This window comes from Aotus nancymaae, unplaced genomic scaffold (assembly GCF_030222135.1).
Source record: "Aotus nancymaae isolate 86718 unplaced genomic scaffold, 86718_ANA_hifiasm-v0.15.2.pri h1tg000021l, whole genome shotgun sequence".
Taxonomy (NCBI): Eukaryota; Metazoa; Chordata; class Mammalia; order Primates; family Aotidae; genus Aotus; species Aotus nancymaae.
Window position 1 is genome coordinate 30,710,505 of NW_026988433.1, and position 18,860 is coordinate 30,729,364.

Below are 18,860 nucleotides of genomic sequence, written 5' to 3' on the forward strand. Positions count from 1 at the left end.
AAAGACACAAAAACCTGCTTGAAGCAGCTTCCTCTATTTTAGCCTCAAAGAATAATGAGTGTAACTGATTTAAAACACTGAGTAAGTATAAATTCATAAGTCCATATAATAGACACACAAAGAAGAGAACAATAAATAGAAAAAATATAATTTGCTTATATTATATATAACTATTACATTAACCCCTAAATTGGTAGAGAATTAAGGAGTGACCCTGAGATTTTTAGAAAATGATATTTCATCTCATAAGATGAAGCTTTTCTTTACTGAGAAATGGCAAGTAATTCATGTAAAGACATGACAGAATTAGCTCACTATAGAAAAAACTGATTCAAGTAGGGATCATCAATGCATGCTTAAAGCCATTAAATAAAAGGTTATTGGGAAACAGGATATTTATACAGTGCCAAAGTGTCACCTCATAGATCTTTGCTGACAGCAAAGGAAAAACTACATCTTTATACTGGAGAGACCTGGCAATTTAGGATAACCTGAGTGTAGGGTGCCAGCCCCCACATACCACCTGTGGATACCAAGTTCAGTGGCAACAAAGGAATGAGAAAAAGATAGGTTAAGAATGCATAAAGTGAGACCAGCACATAAAGTGGAGGCTGCAGAGGCCCTGAGTTCTGGTTTCCGCAGTATTTATTGAATACAATCACTTTTATCTATAGTGTAGATGATAGGGTGAATCGGTGAAAGGTAGGCTGTGCATCAAACATAAAACTGATAGCAGTGGCGGTTTAGGTGAGTTTCTCAAGAGCTAAAAGCATATGCTTATCAACAGATAATGTAGTTGGTAGGAGCAGGCTTAGCAAGGAGCCTATATGTCTGGTTACATTCCAGTACTTCAAGAGAGTGTTATATCCTTAGGCACTATGTTTAGAATATCAGAGCTTAGGACACTCTGCACTTGGGAACATGCTGGCAATAGAGAGTTCTTCCTCCCCAGAGGCCTCCTGAGGCCTTCCCCAGTTTATTGTTCCTGATTTCTTTTATATATTACTTATAACTAGTTTATGTAGGCACACTGTAAACCCTTCCTCCATTGCTGCTTTCCCCAACACCTGAGTTTTCTCACAATATGATATAAAATGAAATATTCTGCATCAGTTCAGAAGTATTTCTTAGGAAATATTAAACTAAAATCTAAGCAACATTTTAGATGGCACTTCCAGTTTATTGGAAATACAGCAAATAAAGAAACAAGTTAAATAATACCACAAGGAATTAATAAAAAAAAATTTTTTTTAAGATTAGGGGAATTCTCTAAAGTAGTCTAAAGAGACATAAAGCTTTCAGAAGGTTAATTATTAAAATGAAAAAAAAAGATACATAAAGTCATTTTGGGGACAAAGGGAGAAATTTGAATATGAAAGTTAGTAAATGATATTTGAAAATACTTAAGTTTTCTCATTTATGATAATTATTTTGCAGTTATGTCATTACTTTTAGGAAATGTATGCTAAGGAACTTTAGGGATCCACATGATGTCAGCAACTTGCTTTCAAATAGTACAGAAAATAATATTAGATGCACATATAAAATACTTCACTAAATCCAGGAAGGAGACATACAGGTATTTGAGGGCACTGATAAAATATATATTTTAAGTGCAATCTATATAACATGGGACATATAAAAGAATCTACCTCAGCAATGTTTGTTAAAAAATGAAGGCGATTCACCAAATGTGTTAACTTACTGGAGCAGGTGATTTTGAAAGTAAATCTATTTAAACTTTTTATATATATTTCTAAAATATGTTGGCTGGCTGCAGTGGCTCATGTCTATAATCCCAGCACTTTGGGAGACCAAGGCAGGCGAATCACTTGAGGTCAGGAGTTTGAGGCCAGTCTGGCCAACATGGTAAAACCCAGTCTCTACTAAAAATACAAAAATTAGCCAGGCATGGTGCCACATGCTTGTAATCCCAGCGACTTGGGAGGCTGAGATGGGAGGATCGCTTGAACCCGGGAGGTGGAAGCTGTAGTGAGCAGAGATCGTGCCACTGCACTTCAGCCTGGGTAACAGAGTGAGCCTCTGCCTCAAAAATAAATAAATAAATAAATAATCAAAATATATAAAAAAAAAAAATTAAAATATGTTAAATATAATTTTACTTTTTGTGATACTCTTAAATTCTCATCTTGTCAATGGTGATTTTATTAATCACAGAAACTTTTGTCGAGTTAAACTTTGTAAAATATTTAAGAAGGTTTATTCTAAGCCAAATATGAGTGATCATGGCCTAAGGTGCAGTCTCAAGAAATCCTGGAAAATGTGCCCAAAGTGGTTGGGTTATAGCTTGGTTATATATGGTTTTTTTTTTTCTTTTTCTTTTTTTTTTTTTGAGATGGAGTCTTGCTGTGTCACCCAGGCTGGAGTGCAGTGGTGCGGTGTCAGCTCACCGCAATCTCCACCTCCCTAGTTCAAGCAATGCTCCTGCCTCAGCCTACTGAGTAGCTGGGGTTATATATGTTTTAGAGAGACATAAGACATCAATCAGTACATGTGAGGTATACATTGGTTCAGCCTGGAAAGGTAGAACAGCTTGAAATGGGGCTTACAGGTCATAGGTAGATTCAAAGATTTTCCAATTGGGAAGCAACTGGTTGAAAGAATTATTATCTAAAGACCTGGAATCAGCAGAAAGGAGTCTCTGGTTTAAGACAGGGGATTGTAAAGACCAAGGTTCTTACTATGCAGAAGAAGTCTCATAGGCAGCCACCCTTAGATAGCAGGCCAGAGCAGTGGCTCACACCTGTAATCCTAACACTTTGGGAGGCCAAGGCGGGCAGATCACATGAGGTTGGGAGTTCGAGGCCAGCCTGATCAGCATGAAGAAACCCTGTCTCTACTAAATATACAAAAGTTATCCAGGCGTGGTGGCACATGCCTGTAATCCCAGCTACTCAGGAGGCTGAGGCAGGAGAATCACTTGAACCCAGGAGGCAGAGGTTGCGATGAGCTGAGATCTTGCCATTGCACTCCAGCCTGAGCATAAAGAGCGAAACTCTGTCTCAAAAAACAACAAAAAAAAGAAACGATAGTTGGGAAAGGCTTCCTATTTAGACCTTTAAAAGGTGCTAGACTCTCAGTTACTTCTTCAAGATTGTGAGGGTCTGGAAGGGGAAAGATTTAGTTACATTAACAGAGATCCTTTACAGATACAAATTTTCTTTCACAAAAGACAGCTTTGTAAGACCATTTCAAAATATGGCAAAAAAACATATTTTGGGAGAAAATATTTTTATTTCCTTCTCTGTCATGTGACGTTATGCCAGAGTCAGGTGGGAAAGTAAACCACATTATAGAGGGTTAAATAAAACCCAACTGATGAGATTTTACGGTTTAGAAGGTATGACTTCCCAGGCCACTTAAATAGGAGTTTGGGCAAGAGAGAAAAAAGGTCATAGTTTGGTCCCCATTTTCATAAGCACTACTACTATGTTTAGGGAGGTTACCATACATAATTAGGTACCCAGCATAGCGTTCAGCTGAAGGTAAATTATATTAGACCAAACTTGTATGAGGCACTACTTTTCTGTGGTTTATACGACAAACCCTATTATCCAAACTCCTGATATATGAGTTGTACTACTGCAAGGGGTACAGATGAAATTTTTCAATTGAGCATATGCTCCCTAGAATCAACCATCCAAAACAGTAAATGTGAAGTTTACCAAAGAGGTTCAAAGAACTCTGACAAACTGGACCTTCAATTACTTTCCTGATAGTCTGAATGATACTTATTTTTGTTCAATGCCTGTTACCTTGGCCCCAAACCATGAAGACTCTATTATCACATTCTCACCAGCCTCCAATATATTATTCTTTGCAAGTACAGTTTTAAACAAATTAAAGATTTGTTAAAAAATTTTTACAAAGCATTTTAGTCACTTTAAGCTACTGCCAAATTCAGTGATTTGAAAGGGATTATAATCTGCTTTAATTTACTCACAGTTAATCAGTACCTTTTCATTATCCTGGGTGTATTTACTCGTTGGTGATATCGGTATATGAAGATCAGTTTCATCACCTACTGCATACTGTGTGCCAGATAGAAAATCCAGTAGTTGAGTCTGTAGAAAATATAGGGTATTACTAATACAATGCTATGTGACTATAAAAAATACTTCACACAAAGCTCTACTGAGTGTCATTGATGTTTCAGTGCAGAATGTTACCTGACAATTGTTAGCAGTCATTAAGTATACATATAATTAAACTTCATAATGTAACTGCCTGTGGGTTCTTCCTGTCTGCTGCACAAATAAAGACCACATAACTGCAGTAAAGAAAAGAGTTTAGGGTCAGGCAATGTGGCTCACACCTGTAATCCTAGCACTTTGTGAGGCCAAAGCGGGTGGACTGCTGAACCCAGAAGTTCAAGATCAGCCTGAGCAACATGATGAAACCCTGTCTCTGTAAAAAATTATCTGGGCATGGTGGCGTATGCCTGTAGTCTCAGCTGCATGAGAGGCTAAGGTGGGAGGATCACTTGAGCCCAGGAAGGCTGCAGTGAGCTGTGACTGCACTACTGCACTCCAACCTGGATGCCAAAGTGAGACTGTCTCAAAAAGAGTTTAATAGGCACGAGGCTGGCCATGCCATGTAGGAGACAGAGTTAATATTCAAACCAATTATCATCAAAGGCTCATAGGTTAGGGGGTTTTCAAAGGTAATTTGGAAGAAGGGATGGGGGTGGCTAGGCTTGCTGCTGATTGGTGGGGGCAGAGAGGAAATCATAGGGGATCAAAGCTGTCATCTTGCATGCTGAATCGCTTCTGGGTGGATCCAGGTGGAGCCATGGGTGTCAGACATGCAAAATCCCTGAAGAGCTATCTCAAAAGGCCAACCTACAATAATGGTGTTATCTGCTTGTTCCAGCTAAGGAAAATATGTATTATAACAAATATATTTATATGAAATATATTATGTATTTAATTATAGCCTTTTATGCATCTGCTTCTGTTTAACTCTTTTTTTCTGTTCTCCTACTTGGAAAAGCACTAAATACTTCATGATTTCTTTAATATTTTTATTTGTGTTTTAAATATTTACTATGCTTAATTTTCAAGACTAATTTTGGTCTGAATTCATCCACCGTGTTGGGAATTCTTTTTTTTTTTTTTTAGTTGTCATAAAAATGATTTATTTATTTATTTTGAGATGGAGTCTCACTCTGTCGCCCAGGCTGGAGTCCAGTGGTGTGATCTTGGCTCACTATTACCTCCACCTCCTGGGTTCAAGCTATTATCTGCCTCAGCCTCCCAAGTAGCTGGAATTACAGGCACCTGCCACCACACCCTGATAATTTTTTTGTATTTTTATTAGAGATGGGGTTTCACCATGTTGGCCAGGCGGGTCTTGAACCCTTGACCTCATGATCCACCTGCCTCAGCCTCCCAAAGTGCTGGGATTACAGGTGTGATCCACCATGTCTGGAAATGATTTATTTTTAATAAAAATCAGATGAAATTACTCTGAAGTATTTATCTCAATGTTATGTAATTAGGAAAAAGTCCACTTATTTATACTTTAATGTCGTATTTGAAAAATTAATAAATTTCTCTCATTTTTATAAATCTGATAGTTTTATAACCAGATAATAACTGTCACAGGAAAACAGTGAACAACTTGAATCATTAGCTTATACAGGAGGAAACAGCTCATAAAACTTACAAATGTTTAAACATACTACACAGTAAATAAATTCTTACCACACATGTAGAACATCAACAGATGAAATTTACAGTAACCCAGTAACTGCAACTAGCAGCTGGCATCTAATCCCTCTTGTGAGTAATTTCATCATTACATCTCTGTCGGAAACCTTAAAAGAAATGTGGGTGCTCCCAGGGAGAACCAGATCCTTGATCTAGAATACTGTCCACCCATCCTGCAGTTTCAGAGTACAGCTTTACACTTGTCTCTTAAAACAGAACATCCTAGATGGACTTAGAATATATTATGTCCTATGTTTTTCAATTCATTCTGAGATTTTGAAGAGGAGTTGCACTTTTTTATTCCACTCTACCAACAAGCTTTCATCTGCATCCCTGAGAAGAGTCAGCCCACCTGTCCAACATTTGAGAAAAGGAACAGGGAGGCAGCAGAGCAAGTGATGCAGTTGGAAATGAAAGCATTCTTTGGTTTTTAGGAATAAAAAAGAAAACTTTTTGATAACGTAGGAGATGCAAATATTTACAAAACTAAAATCTAGCTGTGTTTAGTAATGTGTCCACAAAAAAAGGCATTTCTCTGAGATGCCTGGACTTTGGAGGTTTGCTGCTGGTTTTATATTAAACTGAATGAAGCTCCTTGGGTCCCTGGTTCCTTCTTCTCTGCTTGGACAGTGAGTTGGTGCCAGGTGGCTTCAATGCTCTGAAGCAGGTGGCTGTCCCACTGTCTCACTTGTTGCATGGCAGCTGCCATCTTCTTCAGGTCTTGTCTCTTCTTCTGGACCGTGTTGGGAATCCCAGGCAATCTCAAGTTTAGAGACCAGCTCCATGCACAGAGGGACTCTCCCTTCTGCTGCTCCTGGGTCAATGATGCTGATACTGGTGGATCTTCCCCAGGAGCCAAGAGATCTGAGTCTGGCCCCCACTGCCCAATGGACCCCTTGGAGGCCTGGACAGCAGCAAGCCTTCTCTTTCTGAAGGTGGCAGTATAGTTGATCCCTGCCAGGTAGATCAGAAGATCCTAAAAAGTCTGCAGGCATCAGGGACCCACCTGCAGGACCCCATTCACTGATGTAGATGCATCCCCCAGCAGGCTCAGCCTCCAGCTAAGGACTGCTTCTGCAGAGGTGTTATAGTTTATGAGCTCTCTCAAGAGTGGCCTTCTCATCACAAAACAAGTTCAAGCCAAGAACCTACACCTCCAGCTGCATTCTGCCCTGGATAATTGCAGCACTCTCCACCATCCTCCGGTCCCAGAGCCCAGCAGCATGAAGCACCCTCAGCACCCTCAGCACCCCCACCCAGACCCAGGCCCATGCAGGTGTGCTGCCTTTTTCTTTTTTTTGTCAGCTCCATAGTTTTATGTTGAGGTGCTATGCTTGAATTTTCCCAGGTACCTAATATTTATATCATTCAAGTTGCTGTTATTCCTCTCTAGCAGCTCTGTTCTGTTAGGCATGTGTGTTGTCAGCTAACTCATCCTTCTCTGGCTGCTGAAAGCCCTTTAATGGTGTGTTGCTTTCTTCATTAGCTTTTTGGGACTCAGATCTGACTGCTGATGTATCTTAAGTGATGACAGTTCTACAGCTAATGGAAGTTGAAATGGTCTCTATACTTACAGAGTATCAGTGGAGAAACAAGCAGGCTACCAGTCATCTGCTGAGGCTAAGGAAGAGTCATGTGTTCTTCCAAGCCTTACCAAGAAGAAGTGAGCCCATCCATTCAGATACTTCTTGGCGTAAGAGTCGGGGAATCTGAGCGTACCCAGAGAGGGCATTTGCTGACCTTCCCCCAAAGATGTCCACAGATCTCTGAGGCTAAGCTCTTCTTAGGATCAACCATTTCTGCTCCTCACCTCAGGTCTCTGATCCCGTCTTCCAGATACTTGCTCAGTTCATGAGAAAGCAAGCCCTGTACCAAATCTCTCTATTTAAGATTCCAGTTACAATCTAAGGCTTTGTATGCTCCGAGATGCCCATGGGCCCTGTATCCATTTTCCTTAGAAGAGGAATAATAGGGAGCAAAGAGGAAAGAGGCAATGTTCAAGTGACCACATTCCGAGAATTGCCCTGACTTAGCTTTATCTTAATTTCTCATAATCCCTGCCTTATTTCAGCTTCAACAAATATGAAGCAAAGAAATTTTATCATGATCACGAAAACTCAGGATCACGGAATTCAAAACTGTTTGAAATATTCTAATATGTATCTTTAATGAGACTTTAGCATAAATTGGGATTATAGTTAGTACATTTTTGGGAAATCAATCTAGGGATATATTTTCCTATCTATTTTTTCCCTGCACTGGAAATTTCCCTAGAGCAAACAGTATCAGAGATTAAGTTGTTGGTCTTCCAGGATTAAAATGCAGAACATGGGCCGAGAGCGGTGGCTCACGCCTGTAATCCCAGCACTTTGGGAGGCCGAGGCGGGTGGATCACGAGGTCAAGAGATCGAGACCATCCTGGTCAACATGGTGAAACCCTGTTTCTACTAAAAATACAAAAAATTAGCTGGGCATAGTGGCGCGTGCCTGTAATCCCAGCTACTCAGGAGGCTGAGGCAGGAGAATTGCCTGAACCCAGGAGGCGGAGGTTGCGGTGAGCCAAGATCACGCCATTGCACTCCAGTCTGGGTAACAAGAGCGAAACTCCGTCTCAAAAAAAACAAAAAAAAAACGCAGGACATATTCTACTTATGTACTACCATCTTAGCAGTTTCAATTTTATTCCTGGTGACATGCTGACATTTGGAGAGAGTCTCCCACATAGACAACCTCAAACATGTACCCTGATATATATCATACTATAACTTTACCCACTCAAATGAAGAGACTTAGTAGAGGACTAAGAACAATGGCAAGGAATAGAATGAAAACAATGTGCCTGAAGACCTCAGGTAGATTATACTACCACTGGCTTTTAAGATCTTTATTGTTTCTACAATTCACTACTTACGTATGAATAAGCCTCTCTAAATCAACTATGTAAAAAGAAGACAAAAATCATCTCCGTAAGTAGGCAAACAAAATACAGCTAAGGAAGAATTTAAAAAACTATCTTCACAAGTATCCTAACCATAGTGTGGTTGTATATGTGTGTGGATGTGTTTTGAGGAAGCTGTAACAAGGCAAAGGTTTCTGTGACAGTTCAATGAGGCAAAGACAGCAAACTACCTGCCAATATCCATTTTCCCTTTCTTCCCCAGTAATGGAGGTTTTCTTTTTATTCTGACAAGTTATCACCCAGAATAAGATCTATATTCTCCATCCTCCCTTGCAGCTTGTTGCAGTCATGTGACTAACTTTTTGGCAATAAGATGAAAGAAAAAAGCTATGTACCCTTAATAGAAAAGCAAAGTGCTGTTCTTCCTTACTACTTCTTGGTACAAGGAATACCAGTACAATGAAGATAATGGCTGGAGCTCCAGCAGTCATCTTGGACCATAAAATGGTCTTGATGGTAGAGACCAAAGACTAAAATGGGCGAGCAGAATGACAGAAAAAGCCCAGGTCTCTGATAACCATGGAGCTACCCTATCAGTCCTGTTTGCATCTTTAGATATCTTACATAAAAGTTAACTTCTGTTTTCTCCAAACCACTATTGTAGTGGAGGTTTCTGTTATAATCAGCTAAAACACGATTCCCAAGTATTATATTAAAATATTTATAAAGTAATTGAGTATCTTATAAAATATAGTAAACATTTTCTTCTAATTCCATGTACAGTTATTTATTACCACTATTTAACTACTACTTTATTCGCACTCAGTAAATGTTCAAATATCTAAAAACATTTTCAACACTTTAAAAATAACAAGATATGCCCAAATATGTTCTAAAACAGTTTATAAATTCTAACGTAGACAAAAGCAAACTGCAAGGGGTACTACTCCGTTTAATTTTTAAATTTTTACTCCATTAAAAAATGCTGGTTCAGGCCGGGCGTGGTGGCTCAAGCCTGTAATCCCAGCACTTTGGGAGGCCGAGGCGGGTGGATCACGAGGTCAAGAGATCGAGACCATCCTGGTCAACATGGTGAAACCCCGTCTCTACTAATACAAAAAAAATTAGCTGGGCACGGTGGCGCGTGCCTGTAATCCCAGCTACTCAGGAGGTTGAGGCAGGAGAATTGCCTGAACCCAGGAGGCGGAGATTGCGGTGAGCCGAGATCGCGCCATTGCGCTCCAGCCTGGGTATCAAGAGCGAAACTCCGTCTCAAAAAAAAAAAAAAAAAAAAATGCTGGTTCAAAAAAGGAATAGTCTATTATCTTATGTATATTGTATAATACTGTTCTCATAAATGGTACCTATATGTAGTAAAATAACATTACAAAAAGCCATACCAATCATTTATCCAACATGTGCCAAATCAACAAATGCACATTCAACCAAGAAAGTTAAATACAAAAGCAATCTTTGATATAATTCAAAAAGATATCAGGCATTTGGGGCTAATTTCTTTGTTACAATTTTTTGGTCTAAGAAGCTATTCTTATAGCAACCAAATAACAATAACACAAGTCCAACAAAATTTACCACCAGAAGATTTCTTTCAAGTAATAACTAGCTTTCAGGTAGCTAAATTTTCCCATTTTATCATGATTCACTAAGCAAAACATTACCAAGTTACTATAACTGGGGATACTATAATTCAAAATAAATTGAGCTAAATTTTAATTTGATTAAAAAATAATTGTTTAAAAAATACTTACAGGAGATATTCTGTTATTATTTTCACAATTAGAAGTCAGAGTCCTACATTTTTTATAAACATCAATCAGATCTAACATATTACTATTCTTCAAGAAATCATCATAAATCTTCCTAATGTCCTCATAATGGTCAATCACGTCCATATTTTCAACTGGTAAGTTCAGTTTCTCATGGAGTAAGTATTTCCAGGTCAATAAAACATCACTGAGAGAGACTGTAAATTCTCCATTGTGCTGAAAAAGATGATGCCAACAAGAAGAAAAAAAGATAAAGTTGGGTGCCAGAATATTCAATAACTTACAACTGAGATAAGAAATACAAATTAAATTTTGTTATAGTAAAGTTTACATTCAATTTTTATGGGTTTGAAGAGAACACCCAAGTTGAACTATGAGACAATTTTAGAAATCAGATATAAAAGAAAAAGGTTTCCATGATTTTATAAAATATGAACAACTAAGGCAAGTTTGTACATGACAAAACTGGTAAACATAGAGTCACTGTTACATTTCTTGAAATTCGCCAGATTTGTTCTACCCAAAGTGGACAAATGGGTGGGCAGTAAACTATACTTAAGTACTATTGAGGGAGGAAAATTTTTATTCTTTTTAGTTCCTTTTAGTTCTTTTGGCTAATCTATTTTTAATCTCATATTTTAAATTCTCAATGCCACAGTGAATTCCCACATAACATAATATTCTAAGTGTTTAGTCTTAAAATACGGTCATAAAGATTAATTTTTTCAAATTATGTTTCATAACTATTACAAGGAAAGCAAAACATCAGTGCTAAAACCTTGAGCCAGAGAATAATTTTGACTCTTCTCAGCTCATGGACACATGAAACTGTAACAAACAAGAGCTAAGAAGACATGGTCAGGTTTCTTTCTATAAGTTGTCAGATGTTACTAATCAGGCAAAATCATTCTTTTTCTTTCTCTTTTTTGACAGACTTTCTATTTTTCCCACAAAAAAAAATGAAACAGATTATAACCTATCTACAGTGATATATAGTTGCTAGAGACCCACTAATGTTACCAACATGTTTGCATGCCAATATTTTATCTAACTATAAAGCTTTCTTTTAAGTCTTCTTCAATATCTACATAATAAATTCTATCAGTGAACAAGTTGAAGGGTTTTTTTATTGATTCAATTCTGCTCCCTCATTGATATTCTAGAAATTAATAATCGTGCCTTCCAAAAGTGGCCAGCCCTAATTCAGCAAAAAATTCTAACTACTCCTTTCTAATACAGCATGAGTACCAAATATTTTTAAGTATCCATATATGGTTTACGAAATGTAATACATTGCTGCCTTCCATAGTTAAGTTCCTTTAATATTTTAGTAGTTTCTGCTAACACCAAGATCTGTCCATTAACTGCATTTAAAGATGGGTGGGTGTTAAATTACAACTATAGTTCACTAGAACTAAACTGCAACATAACCTTTACCCAGCAAAAACCAATAGAAAGAAATCAAGCACACCCAAATATTATTTTCTCTATATTTGACCTTTTTAAATCTACATCTTTATACTTCTTATAACAATTAGCCACTGTTACTACTTACTATCCAAATTTAAGACAAGGTATCCAAACTGCCTTAAAATAAGTAGCTCTTTACTCATCTATATAAACACAACTAAAAAAATCATCCTTGACTGGGCACAGTGGCTCATGCCTGTAATCCCAGCACTTTGGGAGGCCGAGGCAGGTGGATCACAAGGTCAAGAGATTGAGACCATCCTGGCCAACATGGTGAAACCCCAACTCTACTAAAAAAAAAAATATATATATATATATACACACACACACACACACACACACACACACACACACACACACACAAATTAGCTGTGCGTGGTGGTGCGTGCCTGTAGTCCCAGCTACTCAGAATGCTGAGGCAGAAGAATCACTTGAACCAGGGAGGTGGCAGTTACAGTGAGCCGAGATTGCGCCACTGCACTCCAGCCTAGCAACAGAGTGAGACTCCGTCTCAAAAAAGAAAAAAAAAAAAATTAGCCTCATTGTCCTTAGTGCAGGGGCCTGTTGTGTCATGAAAATGGAAATTAATTCTATACGTAAACTAGTTCAATGAATAACCAAAAAAAAAAAAAAAATCAGTAACTCTCAAATATTGGATCTATTTTCCAAATGTAGGACATAGTTGTAATTTTCCAGCATTGCACCAAAAACTATATACTTTACTCCCCAACCCCACAAAGGTTACACACCAGAAAATTTCCAAATGGTATTTAAATTAAATAAATCCAGTTATTCAGAGTTTTTAAACTGTTTTATCTCACAAATTCCTACAACTATTTTTAGTCTGACATCCTTCATGTTTAAAATAAATTAAGATATTGTGTAATGTAAATGCACAACTTATTCTTACCCTTTTGGCTATAACTAGTTAAAGTAAAACTATGCAAGCTCTTGATCTTGTGAGAAAAAGTTTTGACTAGATTAACAGTGTTTATACTGGGATTGTAAAAACATTTTAAATCCAAATAAAAATGCACTCCAGATATCACTTTTCATGATCAGGTGCCCACCATGACAGCATATTCTATTATTCAAACCAGTAACAACTGATTTAGAGAGTCTGTGGTCAAATCAGAAAATATTTTGCTAGGAAAATATGCCAGCTGGCTAACATACTAAGGAAGTTCAAAATGTTCAGCACTTTAATTCTCTGATGAACATACGAAGGATTATATTTCACAAGAATAAAATGAGAAAAGCAAGAGTTACACATTTTTCAGAGCATTTGTACTTTGTACATTATATCATATTTTTCTGAAATATGATATAATTTTCTGAAACCCCTGAGTCAGTTTCATTGGTTATAAAATGAGATTACACAGATTAAATAACACCTGACAAATGATAGGTAATCAAAAATGTCAATTTCTTTTCTCTTTTCCTATTTAAAGTAAAATAATTGTTTTGAGGGGAAAGAGTGGTGATACATATAATACAATTTTAAAAACCTGTTTCTTCTTACTTGTTAGATCACAGTTACATCATTTTCAAATCTGACAGTCAATCACAGGTACTATAATTGCTTTCCATAAAGGTATAAAATTAATACCTTCATCTGTTTTATGCAATGGAATATTGTAAGCTTCTCAATAAGACAATTTAAGGCAAAAAATAGCCTCTATTAACACAATTGTCAGATGCAAACTAAGAAGATAATTCCAAAGAAAGAAAGCCAAAATATTATTTGCCACCCAATCAAGTCATATACATTTGCCATATGATGAAGTCAAAAGTCCTATGAATCTATAAAGGTTAAATCTTTTAGCAGTATAAAACTACTAGAAAGGTGTTACATGATTCCAACTAAAAAATTTTCCCTCTCTAAAAACATGCTAGAAACCTAAAACTCAAAGTGTATTTTAATATATCTTTTCTTTTCTCCCACTTAAACAGTTAAGAAAAACAAGTATGTCATTAGACAGACTAACAACTCTACTAGGTATTCAAAAGTTTTACCGTAGTCAAATTCAGTTGTAAGAACTATACTTTAAGACTCATACTCTCAAGACCTAACACCATAAAAACTCTACAAGAAAATGTAGGTGATACCATTCAAGACATAGGCATGGGCAAGGACTTTATGACTGAAACACCAAAAGCAATGGCAACAAAAGCCAAAATGGACAAATGGGATCTAATTACACTTAAGAGCTTCTGCACAGCAAAAGAAACTATAATAGAGTGAACCGGCAACCAACAGAATGGGAAAAAAATGTCTGCAATCTACCCATCTGACAAAGGGCTAATATTCAGAATCTACCAAGAACTTAAACAAATTTACAAGGAAAAACCAACAACCCAATCAGAAAGTGGGCAAAGGATATGAACAGACACATTGCAAAAGAAGAAATTTAAGCAGCCAACAAACATATGAAAAAAAGCTAATTATCATTGGTCATTAGAGAAATGCACAACAAAACCACACTGAGATAACACCTCATGCCAGTTAGAATGGTGATTATTAAAAAATCACGAGACAATAGATGCTGGAGAGGATGTGGACAAACAGGTATGCTTTTACACTGTTGGTGGGAGTGTAAATTAATTCAGCCATTGTGGAAGACAGTGTGGCAATTCCTCAAGCATATAGAAATAGAAATACCATTTGACCCAGCAATTCCATTACTGGGTATATACCCAGAGGATTATAAATCATTCTATTATAAAGACACATGCACACATATGTTTATTGTGGCACTGTTCACAATAGCAAAGACTTGGAACCAACCCAAATGTCCATCAATGATAGACTGGATAAAGAAAATGTGACACATATACATCATGGAATACTATGCAGTCATAAAAAAGGATGAGTTCATGTCTTTTGCAGGGACATGGATGAAACTGGAAACCATCATTCTCAGCAAACTGACACAAGAACAGAAAACCAAACACTGCATTTTCTCACTCATAAGTGGGTGCTGAACAACAAGAACACATGGACACAGGAAGGGGAACATCACACACTGGGGGCCTGTGGGGTGGGAGGCTAAGGGAGGATAGCAGGGGGTGGGGGTATTGGGGAGGGATAGCATTAGGAGAAATGCCTAATGTAGATCATGGGGTAATGGATGCAGCAAACCACCACTATGGCACATGTATACCTATGTAACAAACCTGCACAATCTGCACATGTATCCCAGAACTTAAATCATAATAAATACATTTAAAAAAAAAAAAGACTCATGTTCTCAAACTTCAGAGAATTCAAAATCTAAATAGAGCTCAAACACAGGATAAAAAATAGAGGTAATGGATATATATACAACAAACTCTATCTACCTTTTATTACTATATGTTACTTATGAATGCACCTGCAGACATACATGTACGTTGTTTCATATTGTTGAGTGCTTGGAAGTCTGAGCACAGTCAAGGAGGCCTGAGCTAACTCTGCATGTGAAAAGTTGAAATGAAACTGAACTGCAACCTACCACACCACTACACATGTGCACACACATACACTAACTGTGAAAAGCTCAGTTTCAACTCACCTCTTCTTTCCCACTCAGAGACTGACCTTTCACACTGAATTAAGTGAATTAGTAAGTAGAAAATTAGCAAGTAGATAGAGACCCTGAGTGACTGCTACATAGACAAATCCTGAAGAAAAACTGACTTGGATTGAATATTTCAGTATGTCAGAATTTTTACAATGAGAGTTAAATTTTTTCAGGGTACATTTCACTTAGCTTGTTGATAAAATCTATTTATATCTTTAGAAGTAACTCATAAATAAATGAAAGGAGGTGATTTGAATATAGTCTCATTCCAAAATAACAGTCTTCAATCACTATACAACACTGATTCTTAAAAACTGCCTCAATTTCTCTCTTATTATTTTCCAGTGTATAGTCACCAAGGTTTAACGCTTAGCTAGTCTATTTTATTCATTCAATATTCTCATAATCCATCATTTACCTTAGTACTATTTCTTTACACTACTAAAGAAGGATAAAAAAATAAAAATAGGGTATCTAGCTTAAGTGACTGAGTTTACAACGGCACACACCAATAAGACTATGAATGGGAAAGTAAGCTGAAAAAGCAGACAATGTGCTCTACTTTAAAAACTGATGTAGAAACAGTGCTGGGACACCAAGGTAAAGATGATCATGCTAGACTTAAGACTCAGTAGAACGGTAGCTCACATAAATGCATCCAGTGAAAGTAGGTAAAATGGAGAAAAGGTAAAACTTACAGGTAAAACTAGAAGATCACCCCACCCCCAAATTATGCCACTCTGGCAAAATGAAAATCTAAGTTAAAAGTTCTTGAAAAATAGCAGGTGCAAGATGATCACTATGAACTTCCTTCTGTTTCTTCAAAACAGAAGACAAAATTCCCATGTGAAGATATAAGTAACAGTCTTATCATCAAGGAGTGTAAGCCGAGGTCCAGGAAAATCTATACAAACAAACTTTATTAAACTAAGTTTTATTTCCTGGCCACTACTCCATCCAATTAAACACCCTAGGCCAAGTTTCTCTGCCTTGTTACATTTTCATTTTACTATTCATTCTCCCATTCAGTATGTAAGTATTCAACTCTAACTTGTCTTTTGGTCTTCATTTCCTTATGAATGCTCCTGTGCCATGTAAAACTCATATTAAATTTGCATGATTTTCTCCTGTTGATCTGTCTGATGTCAATTTAATTCTCAGGCCCAGCCAAAAAAACTCTAAAAGGGTGGAGGTAAAATTTTGCCTCCCTTAGAGTACCAACAAAATTTATAACAAAGAGAATATCTAAAATACATATAGAAATATTCCAAATATGCCAGGCACCTGTAATCCCAGCACTTTGGGAGGTCAAGGTGGGTGGATCACGAGGTCACGAGATCAAGACCATCCTGGCCAACACGGTGAAACCATATCTCTACTAAAAATACAAAAATTAGCTGGGCATTGTGGTGCGTGCCTGTAATCCCAGGTACTCAGGAGGCTGAGGCAGGAGAATTGCTTGAACCAGGGAGTCGGAGGTTGCAGTGAGCCAAGATCGTGCCACTACCCTCCAGCCTGTTGACTGAGTGAGACTCCATCTCAAAAAAAAAAATATTTCAAATAAGAAAGAGGTCCAGACAGTGGCTCATGCCTGTAATCCCAGCACTTTGGGAGGCGGAGACAGGCAGATCCCTTGAGCCCAGGAGTTCAAGACCAGCCTGAGAAACATTGAGAAACCCTGTCTCTATAAGAAATAAAAGAATTAGAATGGCGATCATTAAAAAATCTGGAGAAAACAGATGCTGGAGAGGATGTGGAGAAATAGGAACACTTTTACACTGTTGGTGGGAGTGTAAATTAGTTCAACCACTGTGGAAAACAGTGTGGCGATTCCTCAAGGACCTAGAAATAGAAATTCCATTTGACCTAGCAATCCCATTACTGGGTATATAGCCAAAGGATTATAAATCGTCCTACTATAAGGACACATGCACACGAATGTTCATTGCAGCACAGTTTACAATAGCAAAGACCTGGAACCAGCCCAAATGCCCATCGATGATAGACTGGACAGGGAAAATGTGGCACATATACACCATGGAATATTATGCAGCCATTAAAAAGGAGGAGTTCACATCCTTCGTAGGGACATGGATGAACCTGGAAAACATCATTCTCAGCAAACTGACACAAGAACACAAAATCAAACACCACATGTTCTCACTCATAGGCGGGTGTTGAACAAGGAGAACACATGGACACAGGGAGGGGAGCACTATACACGGGGGTCTGTTGGGGGGAGGGGAGATAGCGGGGGGGTGGGGAGTTGGGGAGGGATAGCATGGGGAGAAATGCCAGATATAGGTGAAGGGGAGGGAGGCAGCAAATCACACTGCCATGTATGCACCTATGCAACAACCTTGCATGTTTTTCACATGTACCCCAAAACCTAAAATGCAATTAAAAAAAAAAGAAATAAAAGAATTAGTTGGGCATGGTAGTACATGCCTGTAGTCCCAGCTACTTGGAAGGCTGAGGTAAAAGAATCACCTAAGCCTGAGGAGGATGAGGTTGCAGTGAACCAAGATTGTGCCACTGCACTCCAGCCTGGGTAACAGAGCAAGATCCTGTCTCACAACAAAAACAAAAATAGGGAGACAAAAACAACTCAAGAGTAAAATAAGCAAAGGATATAAACAGAAAGTCTATGAGGAGAATACCTCCTGGTCTCACAAAATGAGTTTGAAAGTGTTCTCTCTTCTGCATGCTTTTGGAAGAGTCTGAGAAGGATTGGTATTAGTTCTTTAAATGTTTGGTAGAATTCAGCAGTAAAGCAATCAGGTCCTGGGCTTTTCTTTAATAAAAGACTTTTTATGACTAATTCAATATCCTAACTTTTTATTGGTATATTCAGATTTCCTATTTCTTCATGATTCAGTCTTGGTAGATAGTATATGCCACAGAATTTATCCATCTTTTCTAGGTTATCCAATTTGTTGACATACAAATTGTTCATAGTATTCTTTTATGATCTGTTTTATTTCTGTGGTATTAGTTGTAATGTATCCTTTTTCATTTTTAGTTTTTTTGAGTCTTTTTTTTCTTAGTTTACTTAAAGGTTTGTTGATTTCGTGTATCTTTTCAAAAAGTCAGTTCTTAGTTTCATTGTTCTTTCTATTGCTTTTCTAGTCTCCATTTCATTTACTTCTGCTCTCATCTTTATTATTTCCTTCCTTCTGCTAAGTTTGGATTTAGTGTATTGTTCTCTTCCTAGTTCCTTTTGGTGTAATGTTAAGACTTTTTTTTTCATGTAGGTGTTATTGCTATAAGCTTTCCTCTTAAGATTGCTTTCGCTCCATTCCATAAGATTTGGTATGTTGTACTTCCATTTTTTTTTAAGATTTTTTAAATTTCCTTTTAATTTATTCTTTGAACCATTGGTTGCTCAGGAGCATGTTATTTAATTTCC

The 18,860-nt window shown here is 37.4% G+C and overlaps 1 protein-coding gene across 5 annotated transcripts in view; it reads right to left on the minus strand.

Moving 5' to 3' along the window:
• PARPBP (PARP1 binding protein) overlaps positions 1-18,860 on the minus strand; it is a 70,247-nt gene that overhangs the window by 41,427 nt on the left and 9,960 nt on the right. For all 5 annotated transcript variants that reach the window (XM_012469222.3, XM_012469224.2, XM_012469221.2 and 2 more), the window contains 2 exons: positions 10,401-10,634; positions 3,978-4,085 (listed from right to left, as the gene is read on the minus strand). In XM_012469222.3, coding sequence (XP_012324645.2) covers positions 3,978-4,085; positions 10,401-10,634 — 342 coding nt within the window. The remainder of the gene's footprint in view (positions 1-3,977; positions 4,086-10,400; positions 10,635-18,860) is intronic.